At 49.2% G+C, this 26720-nt stretch overlaps 1 protein-coding gene across 1 annotated transcript in view; it reads right to left on the minus strand.

Annotated features, from left to right (window-relative positions):
- gfap (glial fibrillary acidic protein) overlaps nt 1-26720 on the minus strand; it is a 75806-nt gene that overhangs the window by 31381 nt on the left and 17705 nt on the right. The window contains exons 2-3 of the mRNA XM_085966643.1: nt 22482-22886; nt 1843-1903 (exon numbers count right to left, since the gene is read on the minus strand). Coding sequence (XP_085822769.1) covers nt 1843-1903; nt 22482-22886 — 466 coding nt within the window. The remainder of the gene's footprint in view (nt 1-1842; nt 1904-22481; nt 22887-26720) is intronic.

The raw sequence follows: 26720 nt of genomic DNA on the forward strand, positions 1-26720 counted from the left end.
GGTCTATCGAAGTGATCAACATTTTGGAACGTCTACCCCACTCCGAGCCTTTCAAGCAACAGCAGAGAATATCTGCCCAATTTACCAAATGGCAAAGAAGGTTCCAGATGCCTTGTTTTCCAGGGATAACCTCGTCATCCATTTCCCCACAGAAAGCAGCCAGGAGCTGGGTACCACTGACTCAGGCCCCTAACCCATTCCCGCAGCCTTCATGAACAGAAAGGGGATGCACTTCATTCACCTGCAGCTAGTCTGTGACCATAGGCACAAACTCATGTATGCGAATGCCCACTATCCTGGTAGCATTCATGATGCTTGGGTAGATTGGACGGGGGAAGGGGTTTGGGTTTGAAGGAAAGAACCGCCAATACCTCACGGATCATTGTAATCGGTTGCTTATTGCACAGCTTTGCCAAAGAAAGGCGACATCGGCATGGGCAGGCGGAAGAGGAGGCCACGGTACAGCCACTGGCAGAGGAGGGCACTCAGACCAAGCCTAAAGACATGCCAACTAGACCAACTAAGTTTACACACAAAAGGAGGCCATTAGGCCCATCGTGTCTGTGCCAACTCTTCGCTAGAGTAATCCAAAACTAACCCCGCTGCCCTGCTCTCCCCATAGTCCTGCATCTTCTTCTGCTTCAAATAGTTATCCAATTTTCCCTTAAAAGATGCAATGGTCTCGGCCTCAGCCCTTCCCTGTGGTAAAGCATTCCATGCTCCAACAACCCTCTGAGAAAAGACAGCTTTCTGAATCTCTCATCAGTGACAATTTAATCCCAGTTGTAGACAGGAAGGAGTAGATTTGCTCTTTAGGCATCACCTGGGTGGAGTGTAGGGAGGAAGATCTGTCAGCGAGGATCACACACCCCTTACCGAACCTGCTGGAACTTTCTTCCATTGAAGAGTCTTAAGGCAGGTTCTAACTGGAGAAGCTTTTACTAAAGTTCCCGTTCCAACCAATTCACAGTGCTGTCCACGTGTGTCCAATAAAGTGGCCCAGCACACTAGCTCCACCATTGCCCTGCACCCTAGGCCAACTACCCCAGATACTAATCCACCTCTCTGCTATCTTATTCCACTCCATCCCCAGTCATTTCCTCACTGGTGCACCGTTCTACTGTTAGAGACTCAGGGAGAAATTCACTATCGCCCCGTTTGGGACGCTAAATTTTAAAAGTTTGCGCCAGGCGCTAACGATTTCAAACTCTTGAAAAATTTGCCGTTTGCTCTCCAAGAAGGAAGGGGAGCGCTAAATCAAGCCCCCCACTTCCTTCTTCGAGCGCAATCGGCAGCAGGCGGGTGGAGACGTCAGCAGTGCTGCACACTGGGCCGTGCAGTGCCGCCGCATTCAAAGGCTCCTCCGCTCCCTTAAAGGGAAGGGTCATCACTGCAGGCTCTCCAATAGAAAAATGACCTACCTGGACCACCCAGGCAGCCGCGATCCCACGCGATCAGCCCGGCGCTCAAGCAGAGGAACCCGCGAAAAAAAGCAGTACAAGAAAGTTCAGTTTTTTAACTTACCTTGGCCACCCCGCCTTTAATCATTGCCCCCGAAGCGGCCGGCTGACCGATGCTCGCCTCCTACTGCTCCGGGGCGCTACTGGGGCGATGCGCACGGCGATGATGTCACAATCTCTGGGCGAAGGAGATCAGCCGTAGCGCCGTTGCAAAACTCCTACCGAATATGGCGGGAGTCGATGCCAGCACCACGCCTGGTCGCAAAGCCATTTGCGCCCTGTTAGTGCCCCCTGGGAGTGCTAATGGGAGGTGAAAAGGCACCCAATTTTGCCCCCTCAGAGTCCGGTCAGAAGTTCAACCATCTCTTGCACCGTTTCTTACCTGTCTGTACGCAGCTAAGTTGTTCTCAGCTTCTGACCGCAGATTCATCTCGTCCTGTAACCTGGAACACAGAATTTGGGTGAGAGTGATTCTGTTCTATCGGTTGAAGATTGCGCATCCCCAGCAATGACTATAACAGTTCAGTCCTCTACAAGAGAGCTCTCTGTCTCTCAATGGCGGTACAGTATTTCCCCATGGGCAGACCTGGGTCTTCCTACCAGCTGCAAGTGCCCTTATTTACAATATAACAACAGAAAATGCTGGAAAATCTCAGCAGGCCAGGCAACATCTGTGGAGAGAGAAAATAGAGTCAACGTTTTGAGTCAAACTCTTTCTCAAGACTGGAACAGCACAGGAAATGAAATAGATTGAAAGGTCAGGCTGGGAGAGAACAAAAGAGAAGTGAAGAGACATTAAGAGGTATTCAAAACCAGACGAGATGGTGATAGGACTAGTGGAGACAAAAGACGGCTCTAGATTAGGTGTGAAATGTGCTGGCAGAATGGGAGACAGCTGCCATGTGGGAGAGAGAAAAAAAAGGAAGAAGAAAGGTTGGGGGGGGGGGGGGGGTGGGTGGCGGCGGGGGGGGGCGGTGCGGGGAAGGCCAAAACAAAGGTGTGGATAAAAAATATAAGTAAAAATGTAATAGGGGCCGAGGTTATGATCTGAAATTGTTGAACTCGATATTGAGTCCAGAAGGCTGTAAAGTGCCTAATCGGAAGATGAGGTGCTGTTCCTTATTTACAAGTTCCTTATTTACAAGTTTTCCACTTGTAAAGATCACTTGGCCCAGGATCACCAATTACCTGCGTATGATCAGTTATCAAATGTCTTCTTAAAATCCACGTAGGTCCCATCCATTGATCTCCTTTATCAATCACCACAGCAACCCAACCACGGATCTCCATTAGGTTAATTCGACACGGACATCTGATGACACAATCATGCTGACTCCCCTTAATCAGATTAAACCTTTACAAGTGCTCACTTACTCTGGCACTTTTCCCAGTGCTGTTGCTAAGCTCACTGGCACGTTAATACTTGGTATGTTCCTCCCCCGCCCCCAATCCTCTTTGAACAAAGGAGCTAGGTTTGTGATTGTCTAATCCTCTGGTGTCACACCCGATTCCAGGGAGCTGTATAACCAACGTGCTGCTGAGACCCCTGGCCTATTTTTCAGTGGAAACATCTAGGTCAGCCAACTTCAGGCCCTTTCGATCATTCTGCTTCTATTAACCTCCGTTAGTTTCCCCCTTCCCCAATCTTCCCGGTATCCTATTTCTGTTCTACTTCAAAAACCAAAGCAAAATATTCATCTTGTAGTTTCCAGCATGTTCTTATCCTCGAGTATGATCAGCACGTTATATACAGACAGCTCCCACAGGATTTCTTAAAGGGGTGTTGTATTAATAGAAATATTTGCCCATTGGCTTGCAGTCACATTCAGCAACAATGTCATTCACAGTGAAACAAATCCTTTGGCCAAAACATTATTGTCATTATTGTCCCTTCCTCCTGTGCTCAACTTCAGGTGGACAGGCCCTTTCAATTACACTATTCACTTTAATACTACACTTTAAAGGAATGTTTCTGTGATTTTGTATGGGTTAAACGAGCTCTCGCTGTGTTTGTGTTCCTTCAGTGCCGCTGGGAGCTGGTGAATCAAAATGATTGGAGAGGGTGCAGAGGAGATTCACCAGGATGTTACCAGGGCTGGAGCGCTTCAGCTATGAAGAGAGACTGGGCAGGTTGGGTTTGTTTTCCTTGGAGCAGAGGAGGCTGAGGGGGGACATGATTGAGGTGTACAAAATTATGAGGGGCATAGATAGGATGGATACTGAGGAGCTTTTTCCCTTAGTAGAAGGGTCAATAACTAGGGGGCACAGATTCAAGGTAAAGGGCGGGAGGTTTAGAGGGGATTTGAGAAAGAACTTTTTCACCCAGAGGGTGGTTGGAGTCTGGAACTCACTGCCTGAAAGGGTTGTGGAGGCAGGAACCCTCACAACATTTAAGAAGCATTTGGATGAGCACTTGAAATGCCATAGCATACAAGGCTATGGACCAAATGCTGGAATATGGGATTAGATTAGACAGGGCTTGATGGCCGGCGCGGACACGATGGGCCGAAGGGCCTCTATCCGTGCTGTATAACTCTATGACTCTATGACTCTATTGTCGGTCGCAGTGCACGGTCACCCCCGACAGGTGGACCACACACTGACCTCCAGTCCAGGGCCCACACACTCAGGCCCTGCTGTTAACAATCCCCTCCCTCACTCGGGGGTAACCAGGATCGACTCATTGATGCTGCAGGAAAACAAGCTGTCTCTATTTTTATTAAAGACTCATTGTGGCAGAGGTTAGAAAACAAAGGGGCTGCTTTTTCCCTCTCACACGCCGTTCAACCTCCCCCCGCAGTCCCCGCACTCCCCTCCCCCAAAACACTTCCGACACATCAATCCTGATGGTTTCCCACAGCTCCCAGCTTAACGATATGGGGCTGATGGTGAATTGACAACTGGATTCTGGCTGAGTCGAGGGTTTCCGAGGCCTGCCGTCTGCTGGTCGATCAGGTAATATGCTGCTTCTTCTTCTGGGACTTGTAAGAGGGAATCATGGGTTTTACAAGCTGTAAAGTTTGTTAATCACTTACTTTTATGCCCATTTAACTGAAGGATGTCACTCCCAGGGCAGGTACAGCACGGGTTAGATACAGAGTAAAGCTCCCTCTACACTGTCCCATCAAATACTCCCAGGGCAGGTACAGCACGTGTTAGATACAGAGTAAAGCTCCCTCTACACTGTCTCATCAAACACTCCCAGGGGAGGTACAGCACGGGTTAGATACAGAGTAAAGCTCCCTCTACACTGTCCCATCAAACACTCCCAGGGCAGGTACAGCACGGGTTAGATATAGAGTAAGCTCCCTCTACACTGTCCCATCAAACACTCCCAGGGCAGGTACAGCACGGGTTAGATACAGAGTAAAGCTCCCTCTACACTGCCCGATCAAACACTCCCAGGGCAGGTACAGCATGGGTTAGATACAGAGTAAAGCTCCCTCTACACTGTCCCATCAAACACTCCCAGGGCCGGTACAGCACCGGTTAGATACAAAGTAAAGCTCTCTCGACACTGTCTCATCAAACACTCCCAGGGCAGGTACAGCACGGGTTAGATACAGAGTAAGCTCCCTCTACACTGTCCCATCAAACACTCCCAGGGCAGGTACAGCACGGGTTAGATACAAAGTAAAGCTCTCTCTACACTGTCTCATCAAACACTCCCAGGGCAGGTACAGCACGGGTTAGATACAGTGTAAAGCTCTCTCTACACTGTCTCATCAAACACTCCCAGGGCAGGTACAGCACGGGTTAGATACAGAGTAAAGCTCCTTCTACACTGTCTCGTCATTGTACCTTAGCCTCAACCACCAATAGGTTTCCCCTACTTAATCCACTGGGGAATATCTGACAATGGGAATCTACTTCACTTGAACAGGTGATTTTCCCAAGTGGAGAAAAGGTCACCATTCTATTCATGAAGAACCCTGGCAGCTACTGTCTGCCTAGTGTGGGCTATAACTCACACCGTCAGCTGTGCAGTGACCAAGTAGTTTCTATGCTCCTATGTGAGGAAGGAAGGTAAATGGAGCCTTTCTTGGGGGTTGAGAGTCAAGCCTCTGTGATAGACCCATTTCCCCAGGGTCCTGTTGATGATGTACCTGGTGGGGAGGGGCTGACAGGGTCTGTAGAAATGTAACCACCTCCTGGAGGGGAGCAAAGGGTGAGGAAATTAGAAAAAAGTTAAAAAAAAACTTTTTGCACAGGATCAATGGATGAATGATTGTGTCACAATTTGAACAAGGGCCTGACAGTACAGTCTGTGGGGAGGATGCTGGGGGTAATCTGTCCGTCAACAGTGACATTGCACCAAGAGCAGGCCCAATCAGTTCAATTGAAACAGCGTTGAGCATTGAGTGAATGGGAAGGAAAATCAGGCAGGGTATATATTGGATGCTGATCCGTAACCGCCAGTATTTCACCCAAGTCCAAAGTGGAAACTACCTCCCCACCTCAAGTCTAACATCACAGAGTGTGAGCGGAGCAGGTGCTGACCTTTTACATAGAAGAAACATAGAAAAATAGAAAAATAGGAGCAGGAGTCGGCCATTCAGCCCTTCGAGCCTGCTCCGCCATTGAATATAATCATGGCTGATCCTCTATCTCAATACCATATTCCCGCTCTCTCCCCATACCCCTTGATACCTTTTGTGTCCAGAAATCTATCTATCTCCTTCTTAAATATATTCAGTGACTTGGCCTCCACAGCCTTTTGTGGTAGAGAATTCCACAGGTTCACCACCCTCTGAGTGAAGAAATTTCTCCTCATCTCAGTCCTAAATGTCCTACCCCATATCCTGAGACTGTGACCCCTTGTTCTAGACCCCGCAGCCAGGGGAAACATCCTCCTTGCATCCAGTCTGTCTAGCCCTGTCAGAATTTTATACGCTTCAATGAGATCCCCTCTCATTCTTCTAAACTCTAGTGAATACAGGCCTACTTGACCCAATCTCTCCTCATACGACAGTCCTGCCATCCCAGGAATCAGTCTGGTGAACCTTCGCTGCACTCCCTCTATGGCAAGTATATCCTTTCTTAGGTAAGGAGGCCAAAACTGCACACAGTACTCCAGGTGTGGTCTCACCAAGGCCCTGTATAACTGTAGTAAGACATCCTTGCTCCTGTACTCAAATCCTCTTGCAATGAAGGCCAACATACCATTTGCCTTCCTAACTGCCTGCTGCACCTGTATGTTTGCTTTCAGTGACTGGTGTACAAGGACACCCAGGTCCCTTTGTACATCACCATTTAAGTAATACTCTGCCTTTCTGTTTTTCCTACCGTAGTGGATAACTTCACATTTATCCACGTTATACTGCATCTGCCATGTATTTGCCCACTCACTCAATTTGTCTAAATCGCCTTGAAGCCTCTTTGCATCCTCCTCACAACTCAAAATCCCTCCTAGTTTCGTGTCGTCAGCAAATTTGGAAATATTACATTTGGTTCCCTCATCCAAATCATTGATATATATTGTGAATAGCTGGGGCCCAAACACTGATCCCTGCGATACCCCACTAGTCACCGCCTGCCACCCCGAAAGAGACCCATTTTTTCCTACTCTCTGTTTCCTGTCTGTTAACCGATTTTCAATCTATGCCAGTATATTACCCCTAATCCCATGTGCTTTAATTTTGCACACTAACCTCTTATGTGGGACTTTATCAAAGGCCTTCTGAAAATCCAAATACACCACATCCACTGGTTCTCCCTTATCTATCCTACCAGTTACATCCTCAAAAAACTCCAGTAGGTTTGTCAAACACGATTTCCCTTTCATAAATCCATGTTTACTTTGTCTAATCCTGTTGATATTTTCTAAGTGTCCTGTTATCACATCCTTTATAATAGGCGCTAGCATTTCCCCTACTACTGATGTTAGGCTAACCGGTCTGTAGTTCCCTGTTTTCTCTCTCAGGCCCTGGGGGTTTATCAGCTTTCAGTCCCATTAATTTCTCCAACACTATTTTTTACTAATACTAATTTCCTTTTATTCCTCCTTCCCACTACACTCTTGGTTCCTTAGCATTTCTGGGAAGTTATTTGTGTCCTCTTCCGTGAAGACAGAACCAAAGTATGTGTTTAATTGCTCAGCCATTTCCTTGTTCCCCATTATAAATTCTCCTGTTTCTGACTGTAAGGGACCTACATTTGTCTTTACTAATCTTTTTCTTTTTACATACTTGTAGAAGCTTTTACAGTCCGCTTTTATGTTCCTTGCAAGTTTACTCTCACACTCTACTTTCCCCTCTTAATCAATCTCTTGGTCCTTTTTTGCTGAACTCTAAACTGCTCCCAATCCTCAGGCTTGCTACTTTTTCTGGCAACTTTATATGACTCCTCCTTGGATCTAATACTATCCTTAATTTCTTTTGTTAGCCATGGTTGGGCCACTTTTCCTTTTGTGTTTTTGCGCCAGAAAGGAATGTATAACTGTTGCAATTCATGCATTCGTTCCTTAAATGTTAGCCATTGCCTATCCACCGTCATGCCTTTTAATGAAGCTCCCCAATCTATCATAGCCAACTCACTCCTCATACCTTTGTAGTTTCCTTTGTTTAGATTTTGGGCCCTAGTTTCAGATTGGACTACTTCACTTTCCATCTTAATGAAGAATTCTATCATGTTATGGTCACTCTTCCCTAAAGGACCCCGCACAACAAGATTATTAATTAACCCCTTCTCATTGCACAATACCCAATCTAGGATAGCCTGTTCCCTAGTTGGCTCCTCAACGTACTGGTCTAAAAAACCATCTCGTACACACTCCGGGAATTCATCCTCCAAAGTATTATTGCTAATTTGGTTTGGCCAGTCTATATGTAGATTAAAGTCACCCATGATTACTGTAGTACCCTTGTTACATGCATCTCTAATTTCCTGTTTGATGCCATCCCCTACATTAGCACTACTGTTTGGAGGCCTATAGACAACTCCCACCAATGTTTTCTGCCCCTTGGTGCTTCTTAGCTCCACCCAGACTGATTCTACATCTTGATTTTCTGAGCCAATATCCTTTCTCACTATTGCTCTGATTTCATCCTTTACTAACAACGCCACCCCAACTCCTTTTCCTTTTTGCCTGTCCTTCCTAAATATCGAATATCCTTGGATATTCAGCTCCCAGCCTTGGTCACCCTGCAACCATGTCCCCATAATCGCAATTATATCGTATCCATTTACATCCAATTGTGCTGTTAATTCGCCTACCTTATTACGAATGCTTTGTGCATTCAGATACAGTGTCTTTAGATTTGCCTTTTTAACATTTTTAGACATCTTGACATTTTTTGGTACCATGGCCCTATTTGTCTTATTACCATTGTTTCTCACCCGGACCCTATTTGTTCGTGCACTCCTTTGTTTGCACGCTCCGTCCCTTCCTGACACAATCTGGTTATCCTTACCCCAATCACTTTCCTGCACTGCTTCCTTGTCTTTTCTCTTTAGCATTCTAGATTTCTCTCCACCAGGGCCCTCCCCCCGCTTATTTAGTTTAAAGCCCTATCTACCTCCCTAGTTATTCAATTCGCTAGAACTCTGGTCCCAGCATGGTTCAGGTGTAGTCCGTCCCAACGGAACAGCTCTCTCTTTCCCCAGTACTGGTGCCAGTGCCCCACGAATCGAAACCCACTTCTCCCACACCAATCTTTGAGCCACGCATTCATCTCCCTGATCCTATTGACCCTATGCCAATTTGCTCGTGGCTCCGGTAATAATCCAGAGATTATGATCTTTGTGGTTCTGCTTTTTAATTTCGTCGCTAGCTGCTCAAACTCTCTTAGCAGAACCTCTTTCTTTGTCCTACCTATGTCGTTGGTACCTACATGGACCACAACAACTGGATCCTCCCCCTCCCACTCCAAGTTCTTCTCCAGCCTGGAGGAGATGTCCTTTACCCTTCGGGACTCACTCTCCTGGCTGCAGAGAACAGTGTCTATCCCCCTAACTATACTGTCGCCTACTACAACCACCTTCCTTTTCACTCCCCCCACTTGAATGGCTTCCTGTACCACGGTGCCGTGGTCAGTTTGCTTGTCCTCCCTGGGATCTGGGTTCAACTCCAGCCCAGAGTGATGGGATTATTGGGTCTTCTGCTGTAAGGGTCCTGTGTGAAATGAGCTTGGCAGGCTCTATCTAATACCTTGTTGGCATCTTCCTACACAATGAAACTGCCACAGAGGCCACAGGATAGTTGTAAGAGAAATGGGGAAAAATGTCACGTAGGAACAGGAGGAGGACATTCAACTCCCTGTACCTGTTCAATCAGATCATGGCTGATCCGTACATCAACTCTATTTACCCGCCTTTGAGCCATATCCCTGGATAGGGTTAGATGAAGTACAGTGGGAGGAGGCTCGTGTGGAGCATAAAAACTGGCATAGACCAGTTGGACTGAATGGCCTGTTTCTGTGCTGTTAGAATCATAGAATCATAGTGTAGTAACCTGGGAGGTTATGAGTAACCTGATCCACCAGGTGGTGCTGTGGCAATTGGTCTCCTGAGTTAAGTCTGATCTGTACTGGTGGTACTCTTTGTTTTTGCTGCCTCATGGCAGAAGCTTTTATGTGCAAGTGTTGATTAAACCATGTTACGGAGTTAACCTGTGTCCGTCTCCATCTATGGCCACCTCAAGATACCACATATGGCGACGAGAATAAAGGACGGAAAAGTTTTGGTGGATCAGTCATAGTTAGGGAGTATTCGGAAGAGGTGCTCGGGTTGGTTAGCAAACTAGTCGGAAAAGCATGAGGCTAGGCCGTGGGAGTCAAAACGGAGTTTGATTTTTTGGCTGAAGTGACTGGACTCCAAAGATGGCAGGAACGGTAGGCTCCGTGGCACCTTTTGACAGCAAGTCGCAGTCTTGGGAGGAGTACTGTGAAATACTGAGCCATTTCTTTATGGCAAACGAGGTGGACAGTGCTGAAAAGAAAAGGGCCATTTTACTGAGTTGTGTGGGAGCGCAAACCTATACACAGATGAGGAATCTGCTGAGCCCGGAGTGGCCAGGAGAAAAATCTTTTGACGAGTTGGTGAGTCTACAAAAGAATCATTTCAATCCGAAACCTAGTGAAATAGTACAGAGATGGAAATTCAATTCGAGGATTAGGAGGCCGGAAGAAAGCGTTACTAAGTATGTGGAGGAGCTTTGGAAGCTTGCACAGGACTGAAATTTTGGAAATGCGCTCACAGTCATGTTAAGGGACAGACTAGTATGCGGAGTTAACGACGACAGTATACAGCAAAGGTTGCTGTCAGAAGAAGGATTAACGTTTGAGACGGCACTTAAAAAAGCACAAGCCATGGAGACGGCTAACAAGGACATTAAGGACTTAAACAGTATGAGCAAGGAGAAATGGAGTAAACCAGTGGGAGGAGCTGTTTTGAAGATGGAAGCTGGCGCGAAAAGTCCACCAGTCGCGGTTGGGGATTGCTACCGATGTGGCGGGACGAGCCATTATGCAAAGGACTGCAGGTTTGCAAAGGCAAAGTGCCACAATTGTGGAAAAATAGGGCACTTAAAGAAAGTCTGTAAAAGGGCAGTGAGTGAGAGAAGCAGTGCTAAAGGGGCAAAGCATGCTAAAGGGGGGAGGGAGAAGTACACAAAGCGGGCAAATTACATACAAGAGGAGGAAGAGTCTAGTGAGTCTAGTGAGGAGGTTTTCACTATATACAGTATAGACACTTTAAGGCCCAACGTACCCCCTCTCACTCAGTATTTGATAGTGAACGGAGGTCAAGTAAAGTTTGAGATTGACACCGGATGTAGTGTAACCATAATGTCGTAGACTGAGTACGCCAAGCTATGGGGGGAAGCAAAAGTACCAGAGCTAGGTACATGCCCCATTAGTCTCAAAACCTACACAGGACAGAAGGTGGACATTTTGGGGGCGGCCAAATGACAAGTGGAACACAAAGGAGTCACCAAAGAGCTTACGGTGGTAGTGGTAGCAGGGTCAGGGCCAAATCTGTTAGGGTGAGGGTGGGTCAGTGAGTTGAGTGTGGACTGGCAGGCAATGAATAAAATGGAGGACAGTACAGGGGCACTGCAAGAAGTGCTGATGAAGCATGAGTTAGTGTTCAAGGACGAACTGGGCACCTTAAGGGGAGCCACAGCCAAGATTCATGTAGCCAGTGATGCCACACCTCGTTTCTTTAAACCAAGGTCAGTACCTTTTGCAATGAAAACCAAGGTTGAGGCGGAACTAGATTGCCTGCTAAAGGACAAAGTAATAGAACCAGTGAAATTTTCAAACTGGGTGGCACCAATGGTCCCGGTATTGAAGCCCGACGGTAACGTAAGGGTGTGTGGTGACTATAAGTTAACAGTGGACAGAGTATCATCACTGGAACAGTGCCCCATTCTGAGAATGGAGGACATGTTAACATCGCTCGCTGGGGGAGAAAGATTCAGCAAACTGGACATGAGTCATGCGTATCAGCAGATATTGCTAGATGAAGAATCAAAAAAGTTTGTCACGGTGAACACGCACAAGGGGCTGTTCACGTATGCCAGGTTACCATTTGGTGTCAGTTCTAGCCCAGCAATATTCCAACGGACTATGGAGGGCATTCTGCAGGGCATTCCAAAGGTGGCCGTGTACTTAGATGATATTCTGCTAACAGGAAGTGACGATCAGGATCACTTAAAAACATTGGACAAAGTGCTACAGCGGCTGGAAGAGGCGGGGCTACGCCTGAAACGGAGTAAGTGTAGTTTCATGGAGAAGGAAGTTACATTCCTGGGACATCGGGTGGATGCCACAGGCCTCCATCCATTACCAGGGAAAGTGCGGGCAGTGCAGGATGCACCTGCACCCACCTCAGTGACTGAACTGAAAGCCTATCTAGGGCTCCTGAATTATTATAACCGGTTTCTTCCAAACTTATCGATGCTGCTGGCACCCCTGCACAAACTGCTGTGAAAGGAGGAGCCATGGCGTTGGGGGCCAGAGCAAGTGAAAGCGTTTCAGCAGTCAAAGGAGCTACTTCAGTCCAGCAGGGTGTTAGTGCATTATGACGAGAAGAAGGAGCTGATAATGTCCTGCGACGCATCACCCTATGGATTGGGGGCAATGTTGGCCCACCGCATGCCAGATGGAGCGGAAAGGCCCATCGGGTTTGTTTCACGCACGCTCACAGCTGCGGAAAAGAACTATTCACAGCTTGATAAAGAGGGGTTAGCCATTATATTTGGAGTAAAGAAATTCCATAAGTACATATATGGGAGGAAGTTTGTAATCAGTACTGACCACAAGCCTCTTATTAGCTTACTGAATGAGATGAAAGCGGTGCCTCAAATGGCATCACAGAGAATAATGAGATGGGCAGTAATACTAAGAGCCTATGAATATGTGATCACGTACAGAGCCGGCAAGGAAAACGGGAACGCGGATGCTGTCAGCCGCCTGCCCCTCTCAAAATCTCCTCGCAGTACTTCCCCTGAGGAGCACGTCCTGATGCTGGATCAGGAGATCAGTCCCCTGATGACTTCAGCGCAAATCCAGGGCTGGACAGCCAAGGACCCCGTTCTGTCAAGGGTCCGTGAGTATGTGTTGAAAGGCTGGCCAGATCACCGTGAGGGACCGGAGTTCACGCCGTACAGACAGAGACAGCACGAGCTCAGTGTCCAAGATGGATGTGTGCATCAATCGCACCCAGGAATGACTAGAATGAAAGGACTGGCTAGGAGCTACCTGTGGTGGCCTAACTTGGATGCTGAAATTGAGTCAAAGGTAAAGTCATGCACTATATGTCAGGAACAGAGGAAAGCACCTGCCGGGGCACCACTCCATCCCTGGGAGTGGCCCAGCAAACCCTGGAGGAGAATTCACATAGACTATGCGGGACCTTTTAGGGGCAAAATGTCTTTGGTGCTGGTAGACGCTCACTTAAAGTGGATCAACGTTTATCCAGTGAGCTCTGCAACGACTGATGTCACACTGAATTGTCTCAGGAACAGCTTCAGCATGTATGGTATTCCAGAAATGATTGTATCCGACAATGCACAGTGTTTTGTTAGTGAAGGGAGCAAAGAATTCATGGTAAGGAATGGAATCACACATGTCACCTCGGCTCCATATCACCCAGCCTCAAATGGGTTAGCCGAGCGAGCCGTGCAGACTTTTAAGGAGCTCATGAGGAAGAGCTCAGGTGACACCCTGGAGACCAAGCTAAATAGAGCCTTGTTTAGTTATCGTATAACACCCTAAGCTACCACGGGGCTTTCTCCAGCTGAGTTGATGATGGGGAGAAAGTTGCGGTGCACGTTAGACCTGATACACCCAGATCTCAAAAGCAAGGTTGAGACAAAACAAACAAACCAAAAAGCGTACCATGACAAACATACTAAAGCTCGCCATTTCACCATAGGGGACTCTGTGTACACCCGGAACTTCGGCTATAGACCTAAATGGATACCAGGACTAATCCAGGACATTACAGGACCTGTGTCGTACTCCGTGTTACTAGGGGATGGTCGAGGGGTTTGTCGGCATGTGGATCAGCTTTTCAGCCGGCAGCAGGGGGAACTGCCTCAGATGGAACAAAGGGCAGTAGAGGAGGCTGTTCCAGGACCCAGCACGGCTTATAAGGTGCCAGTGGACACTGGTACTGTCAGGCCACAGTGGGACAGAGTAAAACCAACATCAGACACTACTCCAATCTCAAGTGTGAATGAATCTGAGAATCCACCACAAGTGGAATTAAGACGTTCACAAAGGATTCGCAAGCAACCAGAAAGACTCATACAAACCTGTTAAATTAGTCAGGGGTTAACCATGGTTAGAGCATACTGGTTAATTAAAATGTAGTACCTAGTGTGGTAAACCACTGTTATAGTTATCACTGTATATTGTTCTCACTGTCACATCACTACACGAGGTCGCCTCTTGTCGCACTGTTATACCTGGGCTGACCACCTCCGACTCCGCCCATTACCTGCCCAGGTATAAAGGTAGCTGACTGGCTAGTATTCCTCCCTGTTGGATCGGATCACCCACGAGGGTGGGCTCTGTTATTTAGCCAATAAAAACCTTCAGTTACGTTCTTAACTCGTCGCCTTTTATTGGACTAATTGATAGGCATATCAATTTTATTGGCTAAATTTTAAAGATGTCTGATAATGAACAGCAACAGCAAGGAGCTCACCCAGCAGCACAGCAACAGCAGCCTCCAGACAACGGGCCACACCAGCCGGCTTGGCTGCAAGCCTTGAAACCACCATACCTGGATCTAAACCCACAGGCACCAAACGCAGCCCTCAACTTCAAACACTGGCTGGACTGCTTCGAATCCTACCTGGAAGAATCCGGCGCCCCGCAGAGATCCAAACTAAGACTTCTGAACGCCCAAGCGAGCCCGAGAGTATACGCACTCATACAGGACACGACTACGTACGAGGCCGCTATCAACCTACTGAAACAGCAGTACCGCAGCCCGGTAAATTACATGTACACCAGGCACCTCCTAAGATCCCGCCCGCAACAGCCAGGAGAGTCTGTAGCTGAATTTTTACGGGCGCTAAGAGCACTCGGCAGGAACTGTGACTTTAAAGCGGTGACGGCTGTTGAAAATACGGAAGATAATATCCGCGATGCCTTTGTGAAAGGCCTACGGTCCGACTACTCACGGCAAAGACTGCTTGAAGCTAAAGACCTCGACCTGGACAAAGCTGAAGCCCTCGCTCTCTCCCTGGAGGTGGCCCATCAGGACCAGGAGGCGTTTTCCAGGTACTGCTCGCGACCCTGGGACTCGGGCCCGACCCCTACCGCAATACCCTTCGCAGCGCCGCCCCCGGGACCTACCTCAGCGTCGGCGTCCCGGACCCGACCGGGCCCGCCACCCCCGGTACCGGCTCCGACATCGGGCACCCGCGATCGGGCCGCCGGCTGCTTCTTTTGCGGCCAGGAGAAGCACCCGAGGTCGCGCTGCCCAGCCAGGAACTCTACCTGCACAACCTGCAGGAAGAAAGGCCATTTCTCTAAGGCCTGCAGGAGCGGATCTTCAGAGGCCAGCAGTGCCTCATGCGAACTGTGGGGGCGGCCATCTTCTTTCACGGCAACTGAGGCCAGTATCCCCACACGTGAGTCATGGGGGCGGCCATCTTTGATCAAGGCAACCGACCCCAATAGTGCCTCATGTGAGTTATGGGGGCAGCCATCTTCTCCGCCATTTTGTCCTACCTCGTGGGAGACGCCATTTTACACACCACGCCCGACTGCCACCGGGCCCCCGGACCCGACGACCGCCTCGCCCGCAGACGACAACGACTCGCTTACCTACACGCTAGCCTCCGTCACTCTGGATCAAGCCCGCCCACACCACCTGTCCAAGTCGATGATGGACATCAAAGTAAACGGCCACGCCACGACCTGCCTGTTCGACAGCGGAAGCACGGAGAGCTTCATCCACCCAGACACGGTGAGCCACTACTCCCTCCCTGTCCTGCCAACGCGCAACCGAATCTCGATGGCATCGAGGTCCCACGCCACGGACATTAGCGGCTACTGTGCTGTGACCTTGTCGGTTAAGGGTACAGAGTATAAAAACTTTAAACTCCTCGTCCTCCCCCAGCTCTGCGCTGCCGTCCTACTAGGGCTGGACTTCCAATCCCACCTCCAAAGTGTAACCCTAGCATACGGTGGACCCCTCCCCCCACTCACAGTCGACAACCAGCGAAGGTTAAACCGCCCACCGCGTAACACCTGCAGCCTATCCACCCTCAAGGTGCCGCCACCTTCCCTGTTCGCTAACCTCACCCCCGACTGCAAACCCGTCGCTACCAAGAGCAGGCGGTACAGCGCTGGGGACAGAGCTTTCATTAGCTCTGAGGTGCAGCGTCTCCTGAAGGAGGGCATCATCGAGGGGAGCAACAGCCCCTGGCGTGCCCAGGTCGTGGTCGTTAAGACCGGCGATAAAAATCGCCTGGTCATCGACTACAGCCAGACCATAAACAGATACACCCAGCTGGACGCATACCCCCTTCCCCGCATATCTGACATGGTCAATCAGATTGCACAATACCGCGTATTCTCGACCATCGACCTTAAGTCGGCCTACCACCAACTCCCTATCCACCCCGAGGACCGCCAGTACACCGCCTTCGAGGCGAATGGGCGCCTATACCACTTCCTTAGGGTCCCCTTCGGTGTCACCAACGGGGTCTCGGTCTTCCAAAGGGAGATGGACCGGATGGTTGACCAGAACGGACTGCAGGCCACATTCCCCTACCTAGATAACGTCACCATCTGCGGCCGCGACCGGCAGGACCACGACGTGAATCTGGAGAAATTCCTCCGTACGGCCCAACGGCTGAATCTCACCTACAATAAGGAGAAATGCGTGTTTAACACAGCGCGCCTTGCCATCCTTGGCTGTGTAGTAGAGAACGGAGTCATCGGCCCCGACCCCGAAAGAATGCGCCCCCTCATGGAGCTACCCCTCCCCCACTGTCCAAAAGCACTTAGGAGAACCCTGGGGCTTTTCGCCTACTATGCCCAATGGGTACCCAATTATGCGGACAAAGCCAGACCCCTCCTGAAAACCACATCCTTCCCCCTCACGGAAGAGGCGTGCGCGGCCTTCTCCCTCATTAAGGGAGACATAGCCAAGGCCACAATGCACGCAGTGGATGAGTCAATCCCCTTCCAAGTGGAGAGCGATGCATCCGACTTCGCCCTAGCCGCTACCCTTAACCAGGAGGGTAGGCCGGTAGCCTTCTTCTCAAGGACCCTACAGGGCCCCGAGACCCGACACTCGTCGGTCGAGAAGGAAGCCCAGGCAATTGTGGAGGCAGTACGGCGCTGGAGGCACTACTTGGCAGGCAAACGATTTACCCTCCTCACCGACCAACGCTCGGTTGCCTTCATGTTTAATAACAAGCTGAGGGGCAAGATCAAGAACGACAAAATCTTGAGGTGGAGAATCGAGCTTTCCACCTATGATTATGAGATCTTGTACCGGCCCGGTAAACTGAACGACCCCCCTGATGCTCTTTCACGCATTACATGCGCCAGCGCGCAAAGTGATAGACTTCAGACCCTCCACAATGACCTCTGCCACCCCGGAGTCACCAGACTCTACCATTTCATTAAGGCCCGCAACCTGCCATACTCCATCGAGGAGGTCAGGACCATGACCAGGAACTGCCAGATCTGTGCTGAGTGCAAACCGCACTTCTATAAGCCGGACAGAGCAAGCCTGATCAAGGCCACCCGCCCCTTCGAGCGTCTGAGCATCGACTTCAAGGGGCCCCTACCGTCATCCGACCGTAATGTGTACTTCCTCAACATCGTTGATGAGTACTCCCGTTTCCCCTTTGCCTTCCCCTGCCCAGACATGACCAGTAACACGGTCATTAAATGCCTGAACAAACTCTTCGCCTTGTTCGGGTTCCCGAACTATATACATAGTGACCGGGGCGCCTCCTTCATGAGCGAGGAACTCCGTCAGTTCCTATTGGAGAGGGGTATTGCAGCAAGCAGGACCACCAGCTACAACCCCCGAGGGAACGGCCAGGTGGAAAGAGAGAACGCGACGGTATGGAAGGCCACCCTCTTAGCCTTAAAGTCTAAGGGCCTCCCAACCTCCCGCTGGCAAGAGGTCCTCCCGATTGCGCTGCACTCCATCCGGTCACTACTTTGCACTGCCATTAACACCACCCCCCATGCCCGAATGTTTGTCTTCCCCAGGAAGTCGACTACGGGAACCACCCTACCAACCTGGCTGACCTCTCCGGGACCCGTCTTGCTGCGAAAGCACGTGAGGGCCCATAAAACGGACCCCCTGGTCGAGAAGGTGAACCTCCTGCACGCCAACCCCCAGTACGCCTATGTGGCTTACCCAGACGGACGGGAGGACACTGTCTCCTTACGAGACCTCGCACCCTCACCCCCCCCTCCCAACCCCCCGAGTCCAGCCGAGGTAGACGGCATGCCGGAACCCCACGAGCCTTTGCCGACTACGCAGACACCAGCTTTAACACCGGATAATGTAACACCGCCGCTGCGACGATCGGAGAGGCTAACGAAGCCTCCGGACAGACTGACATACCAGAGCTGGTAATACACTTCACCCCGCCGGACTCTAATCTAAACAAGGGGTGAATGTGGTAAACCACTGTTATAGTTATCACTGTATATTGTTCTCACTGTCACATCACTACACGAGGTCGCCTCTTGTCGCACTGTTATACCTGGGCTGACCACCTCCGACTCCGCCCATTACCTGCCCAGGTATAAAGGTAGCTGACTGGCTAGTATTCCTCCCTGTTGGATCGGATCACCCACGAGGGTGGGCTCTGTTATTTAGCCAATAAAAACCTTCAGTTACGTTCTTAACTCGTCGCCTTTTATTGGACTAATTGATAGGCATATCACCTAGTAAGGGTTATTGTTTAAGAATTGCATACGGCAATCTTAAGCGGGGAGGAGTGTAGTAACCTGGGAGGTTATGAGTAACCTGATCCACCAGGTGGTGCTGTGGCAATTGGTCTCCTGAGTTAAGTCTGATCTGTACTGGTTGTACTCTTTGTTTTTGCTGCCTCATGGCAGAAGCTTTTATGTGCAAGTGTTGATTAAACCATGTTACGGAGTTAACCTGTGTCTGTCTCCATCTATGGCCACCTCAAGATACCACACATAGAATGGTTACAGCACAGAAGGAGGTCGTACAGCCCATGCCGGCTCTCTGCAAGATCACTTCAGCTAGCCCCCCTCCCCAGCCCTTTCCCCGTAGCCCTGCAATTTTTTTTCCTTCAGCTACTTATCCAACTCCCTTTTGAAAGCCATGATTGAATCTGCCTCCACCACCCTTTCAAGCAGTGCATTCCACTCGCTGCGTAAAAAAGTTTTTCCTCATGTTGCCTTTGGTTCTTCTGCCAATCACCTTAAATCTGTGTCCTCTGGTTCTCGACCCTTCTGCCAATGGGAACAGTTTCTCTCTATCTAATCTGTCCAGACCCCTCATGATTTCGAACACCTCCATCAAATCTCCTCTCAACCTTCTCTGCTCTAAGGAGAACAACCCCAGCTTCTCCAGTCTATCCACGTAACTGAAGTCCCTCATCCCTGGAATCATTCTTGTAAATCTTTTCTGCACCCTCTCCGAGGTCTTCACATCCTTCCTAAAGTGCGGTGCCCAGAATTGGACACAATACTCCAGTGGAGGCTGAACCAATGTTTTATAAAAGGTTCATCATAACTTCCTGTTAATACTACATAATACCCTAACCTAATAAAAATCTATCGATCTCATTCTTTGAAGCTCCAATTATCCCCCAGCATCCACAGCCTTTTGGGGGAAGAGTTCCAGATTTCTACTACACTTTGTGTGAATAAGTACTTCCTGGTTTTACCCCTGAACAGTCTAGCTGTAATGTTAAGGTGACGCCCCCTTGTTCTGGATTCCCCTATCAGAGGGAATAGTTTCTTTCTATCTACCCAATCGAATCCCTTTATTATTTTAAACACTGCGATTAGATCACCCCCAACCATCTAAACTCAGGACAATACAAGCCAGGTTTGTGCAACCTGTCCTCATAATTTAACCCTTTAAGCCCTGGTAAATCTGCGCTGTCCCCCTTCCAAGGCCAATACTTTGCTTGAGGATTGCTGGCACCTTGTTTGTTTGACAGAGAAGCACCAACCACCATGGTGACTTGCAAGGCTTCCAGCCCCTGAATGTTAATAATGTGCCTGTTCTCAGTGGACAGCGAGTTGGTCAGTTTGTTCAAACACACTGAGATGCCACCACTGATTTGGGGCACCTTCCAATAGAAGCTTCTCTCTGAAGCACCTTCTGTCAGAATAGATGCCGCGGGGCACTCAGGTTTCAATGTGTGGCAGCATTAAGTGATAGGGTGCAGATCTGTGCTCGCATTGGGTTTTTTTCCCGGCAGGTGAGGTGTCCATCCAAGCCACTTCATGCAGAGGTCAGGCAATTTCTTCATTAGACAGGAAGGGCAAACGGCAGCATCCTTTGCTGCTCCTAGTGGCTGGGTTCCAAGCAGCAATGGGTAAGGCTTGGGGATGAGGGATGGGGAGTGGGGGTTGGGGAGACCCAAGGAACCTGGCAGGAGAAAATGGCTTAAAAATAAAGAGAATCTCACGCTCCAAAAACTCACACTGCAAAAATGGAATTGAAGAATTTGTGTCAAGTTTGGTGCTTGGTGCCATATTGGGTAGCCCATTGGTAACTGCTTCGTATGTTCTGAGATTCTCCATCAGTTGTCATTGATTTCTTTGCCAGGCAATAGAGCCCCTTTGGTCTAACCTCATTCTGCCATGTGTGTGATCACCAACCCAAGGGTGTCCAGTGCTGCCTTGAACCTGGCCACAGGGCTCAGCCCAGAAAGCTGCAGTTCCCCTGTCCTGGCCTGAGTGAAATTGACATTTGGTGATTGACAGAGGAAGTGTTCAGACAGGCATGGTGTGAGGTTCGAGTACCTGGCTCAGGTAGATGGAGTGACAAACAGTTTTGGTAATGACACAATAGCAAAATACTGCGGATGCTGGAAATCTGAAATAACAACAGAAAATGCTGGAAATGAGCTGTTTTCTAATGTTATTTTTTGCACCCAAGAATCTGAGCAATGGAACTCTCTCCATTTCAGGCACCCAGTGTCAGCATCAGGTACTCCCGGGTCAGGTACAACACAGCCAGAAGTAGAGTAATGTTGCCTCTACACTGCCCCAATGACATGTCACAGGTCTAACACAAGAAGAACAGCCCCGCCTGCACCAGTGTGACATTTTCCCATTTCATACACAGCTATCCCGAGTAAGATTGGCAATTGTTGCTGAATTAGGGATTGTTTTATGCTGTAGGTCCAGGTCCACTCAGAACTGGATTGATACTGGCCAACTCATTTCATACAGAATCTATATCAGCAGGTCCCAGAGTTGGAAGGCCAGCCTCTAAACAACTGCACTACCCAGGTCCCGAGCTGAGCCATTTCAAACTACGTCCCATGTCCATTACTCATTCAGCTCCAGCTTTAACAGAAGTTGTTTTGTGTAGTGCAGAGGGGAGATGAACAGAACGTCTGCAGATTCTAGAATCCTGTTCCCCGGATGCTTTGGTTAAGTTTAGAGGCTGACATGATGGTAACATATGTTCAAAGCACCAGCTGACATTGCGGCAGGTTGTGGGGGGGCTGCGGGGAATTCCCCATTCTGCCCCATCTCCGAGTCACAGGACGGGGAGGGGACCGAGTGGGAATGGGAGGATCTCCCCAGATGGAGGAGAGAGCTTCTACAGCGAGTTGGCACCAGCGCACTGGCGACACGCACTCTAGCGGCCAGGCAGGAGATGGCAGAGGTGCTGGTCTGCAGTCAACCAACTGCCCAACTCCTCCACGGCAGTGTGCAGCCTTGAAAAGGCCGACAGGAGGAAAGGAAACAGAGGGAAGCCCCAAGGGAGAGCATCACTCATACACATGGGGGGAAACAAACTTTAGAAAATAGTTCAGAACACATTATGAGGGGTTTTACCAGAGTAACTAGGAATGTTGTTTCCACTGGCGATAACCAGAGGACACAGATTTAAGATAATTGGCAAAAGAACCAGGGGGGTAGATGAGGAGAATTTTTTTTACGCAGCGAGTTGTTGTGATCTGGAAAGCACTGCCTGAAAGGGCGGTGGAAGCAGATTCTGCAATAACTTTCAAAAGGAAATTAGATAAATACTTGAAGGGGAGAAATTTGCAGGGCTGTGGGGAAAGAGCGGGGGGCAGTGGGACTAATTGGAGAGCTCTTTCAAAGAGCCGGCACAGGCACGATGGGCCGAATGGCCTCCCTCTGTGCTGTGTGACTCTATGAGTATAACAATGGGGCAGGTTTTCATTGTCACCCCCTGGGTGTTAGTCTGTTGGGGCGGAGCACACGTCAGTTATAGAGTCCGCCCGATTCTCATCCCGTCGGGTAGGTTCTAGAACGGGCTTGTGTCCGCCTGGCCAGGTTAATGCCCAGAGGGTGAAGACAGACATTTAGCCCAGTGTGTCTGGGAATCCTGTACCTCTGTTTCAGGTTGTTCCGATCCTCCAGCAGATTGTCCCTCTCGATCTCCAAGCGGGCCTTGGCGCTGTTCAGCTGGTCCATCTGCTGCCGCAGCTCCCTGATCTCGTCCAGGTACATCTCCCCCAGCCGGCTGGGCTCCTTCCCCTTGATCTGGTTGAGCTCGGTGGCCAAGACCTTGTTCTGGTTCTCCAGGAAACGCACCTTCTCGATGTAACTGGCGAAGCGGTCGTTCAGCTCCATCATCTCAAACTTCTCGTTGGTGCGAGTCTCCTTGAACTCAGCGTTGAGGGCGTCTGACAGGGAGAAGTCCAGCTTCTCCTGGAATATTCCGATGCTTTTAGTTGGGTAGCTGACATGCCTCAATCGAATCACGGAGCTTCTGGAGGAGCTTGGCAAAGCAGACCTGTGTAAGAGGATGAAATTAGCATAAACAAAGATTTGATTCATTTCCCCTCGAGCTACCCCAGCGTAAGCACTTTTATTCCCATCCCATTTTTCTCGATGAATTCCAGAGGTCTGCCAGTAACAAATGGCCTCTCTTCATGCAGTGAGCTTTGGCAGCTTATTTCACAACAACAGACATCACAGCCAACCCCGATCCTGCCCTTCAGTGACATCCACACACACTTTCCAGTAGGGGCAATAGCTACCAATCAGGAGCAAGGCTTCCCTCTAATTTTAACCTTCTTAAGACCGGTGCAAGGACAGCAGTTGAATAGCTACCTCAGCACACACCAGGGGGCCAAGCTTGGTGCCAGCTGCTCTGTATCACTGCACCAAGGGTTCTCAATGGGGTATATACCCACTGTATTTACAATCTACATCAATGACTTAGATGAAGGGACTGAGTGGAATGTATCCAAGTTTGCTGACGATACAAAGCTAGGTGGGAAAGTAAGCTGTGAGGAGAACACAAAGAGCCTGCAAAGGGATATAAACTGGTTCAGTGAGAGGGCAATAAGGTGGCAGATGGAGTATAATGTGGGGAAATGTGAGGTTATTCACTTTGGTAGGAAGAATGGAAAAGCAGAATATTTTTTAAAAGGTGAGAGACTAGTTAGTGTTGGTGTTCAGAGGGATTTGGGTGTCCTTGTACACAAATCACAGAAAGTTAACATGCAGGTGCATCAAGCAATAAGGAAAGCAAGTGGTATGTTAGCCTTTACTGCAAGGGTGTTGGAGTATAAGAGTAAGGAAGTCTTGCTGCAATTATAAAGGGCCCTGGTGAGACCACACCTGGAGTGCTTTGTTGAGTTTTGGTCTCCTTATCTAAAGAAGGATATACTTGCCTTAGAGGGGGTGCAACGAAGGTTCATGAGATTGATTCCTGGGATGAGAGGATGATATGAGGAGAGATTGAGTAGACTAGGCCTATATTTTCTGGAGTTTAGAAGAATGAGGCCTTGACAGGGAAGATGCTGAGAGGCTGTTTCCCTGGCTGGAGAGTCTGGAACTAGGGGTCATCGTCTCAGGATAAGGGGTCGGCCATTAGGACTGACAGGTGAAATTTCTTCACTCAGAGGGCTGTGAACCTTTGGAATTCTCTACCCCAGAGGGCTGTGGATGCTCAGTCAATGTGTATATTTAAGACTGAGATTGATAGATTTTTAAGCACTAAGGGAATCAAGGGATATGGGGATCGGGCGGGAAAGTGGAGTTGACATAGAAGTGCAGCAGGCGGTTAAGAAGGCAAATGGTATGTTGCCCTTCGTAGCGAGAGGGTTTGAGTACAGGAACAAGGATGTCTTGCTGCAGTTGTACAAGGCCTTGGTGAGAGCATACCTTGAGTATTGTGTGCAGTTTTGGTCGCCTTATCTGAGGAAGGACGTTCTTGCCATGGAAGGAGTGCAGCGAAGATTCACCAGACTGATACCTGGGATGGCAGGAATGATGTATGAGGAGAGATTGGGTCGATTGGGCTTATATTCGCTGGAGTTTAGAGGAATGAGAGGGGATCTCATCGAAACTTATAAAATTCTAACAGGAGTAGACAGACTAGATGCTGGAAGGATGTTCCTGATGGTCAGGGACTCCAGAACTGTTGTGTATGTACCTTTAAGGGAATAACTGGTCTCAGACTGCAGTACCGGCAGTGACCACCCCTGTATAAAAGGTCCTAGCAGGCTTCTGTAGTTTCAGTTTCCAGGTTGTCTCCATTCAGTAAAGACTTGTTATAATCAACTCCTGCAGTGCGTGTCTCAATTATACACGGACATAATGCTGGCAACGAGTAAGAAACGAACTTACCTGCAACTCGGCAGCACCTCAGACGACGTTATTGAAGGTCGAAGCCAGAAAAAAGAAAAAAAAAAATAATCCAAAGAAACTCGAGAAACGGGCGTCGACCGTGGGCAACCGCCCTCCAAATCATCTAATTGAAAAGTGCAGGAGAGACTGTCGAGAGCCAGGCTTGGTCTCCAGTCTGTGGTTTCCCAGCTAATCGGGCTGGTGGCAGGTAGTGCACTGATCCTTCCTGGGCTGCGGCGGGCTAGAGCTCGATCGGGTGGCTCTGCAACGGGGCTGGGCAGTGAGTCGGGAAGCAAAGAGAGAGAGAGAGGGTGGAGCACACAGGGCGTGGCCGGTGCTTCGCAGCCGGGCAGCGTTCGGACCTAAGAAGAGGGAGGGAAGTGTCCCAGAGGGTCCGCTCCACGACGGGAACGGTTAAAAATAAAAATACCGCGGAGAGCGGCGTTGACAGCAGCGGCAGCGGCGGGAAAGCGCGGGAGGCGCCATCTTAACTTGGCGGGGAAGAAGGAAAAGCGCGGGAGGTGCCATTTTGATCTATCGGGGACGAAGGCAAAGCGCGGGAGGCGCCATCTTAGATTTTCAAGATGCCAAAGACTGGCAATATCACTGCCTTCGATAATGCAATAGAAGTCTGGACCACGTATGTGGAAAGAGTCGAGGTATATTGCGAGGCAAACGAAATAGCCGATGAGAAAAAGGCATAGGTATTGCTAAATTTAATGGGCGCAAGAACGTACGGCCTATTGCGGGACCTGATTACTCCAGCCAAACCGAAGGCGAAGAGTTTTAACGAAATTGTTGCTATCCTACAGGAACACCTAAATCCTACACCGCTGCTGATAGCAGAAAGATTTAAATTCCACAGGAGAAATCAGCATAAAAATGAGAGCAATGCTGATTACCTTACGGAACTATGCAAGCTATCAAAGCACTGCCAGTTCGGAGCAGGACTGGCAGATACCTTACGGGACAAATTTGTCTGTGGACTCCTGAGTGAAGGAACCCAGAAGAGGTTACTCTCAGAGAAAGAGCTGACGCTAGATAAGGCTTTCAGCGTGGCAGTATCGTACAAAGCAGCAGCAAGGGGAGCTGCGGAAATACAACAAAAGCCACAGGAATACGACACCCACGAAATGACATGGGGATTTGCAAAATGTTATCGCTGCGGTAGAACAAACCACGACCAGAAGGACTGCTGGTCCAGGGACAAAATATGCAGGCAATGCGGAAAGATGGGACACGTTGCACGAGTTTGCAGGTCTGGGAAGAAGACCAATGACAACAAAAAGGCTACTAAGGAACCGTACAGGAAAGTACAAAAGATGACGGACAGTAGTTCCGGAGACCAGATGAGCGATAGTGAATCCGGGAACAAGAGACTAAGCTGTCTCAAACTTCACAACGTAATCGCAAAAGAGGATCACCGAACCATTTGGGTCACCCTCACGATAGCAGGGTCCCAAGTCAAAATGGAATTGGATACAGGATCAGCTCTAACCGTCATGAATCGACGAGACTACGAGCGGCTATTCTCACACATACCCTTGAGAGAGACATCCATTGTCTTGAGGACGTATACGGGGCAAAAAGTATACCCCAGAGGAAAAATAAGGGTGCCTGTCGAATACAACGGCAAGAAAATACGGATATTGTATCTCTACATTCTGCAAGATGGTGGACCACCGTTATTGGGACGTGAATGGATCAGAAAGATAAGTTTAGACTGGCACTCCATTCAGGCACTGACGGTGGCTGGTAAAAAGGATGACGACGTCACTCCTGGACGATTGTCAACAATCTTAGCTGACGCCAAAGAGGTATTTCAACAAGAACTGGGCACTCTTAAAGGCGTAACCACCTCGATAAAAATAGAGGAGAATGCAATTCCCAAGTTTTTCAAAGCAAGACCGGTACCATATGCAATTCGCCCAGCCGTCGAGGCAGAGCTGGAGAATCTGGAGAAGGCAGGCGTGTTATCTAAGGTAGACTG

This window comes from Somniosus microcephalus, chromosome 24 (assembly GCF_052327205.1).
Source record: "Somniosus microcephalus isolate GS21.2 chromosome 24, FLI_Smic_1.0, whole genome shotgun sequence".
NCBI classification, from domain to species: domain Eukaryota; kingdom Metazoa; phylum Chordata; class Chondrichthyes; order Squaliformes; family Somniosidae; genus Somniosus; species Somniosus microcephalus.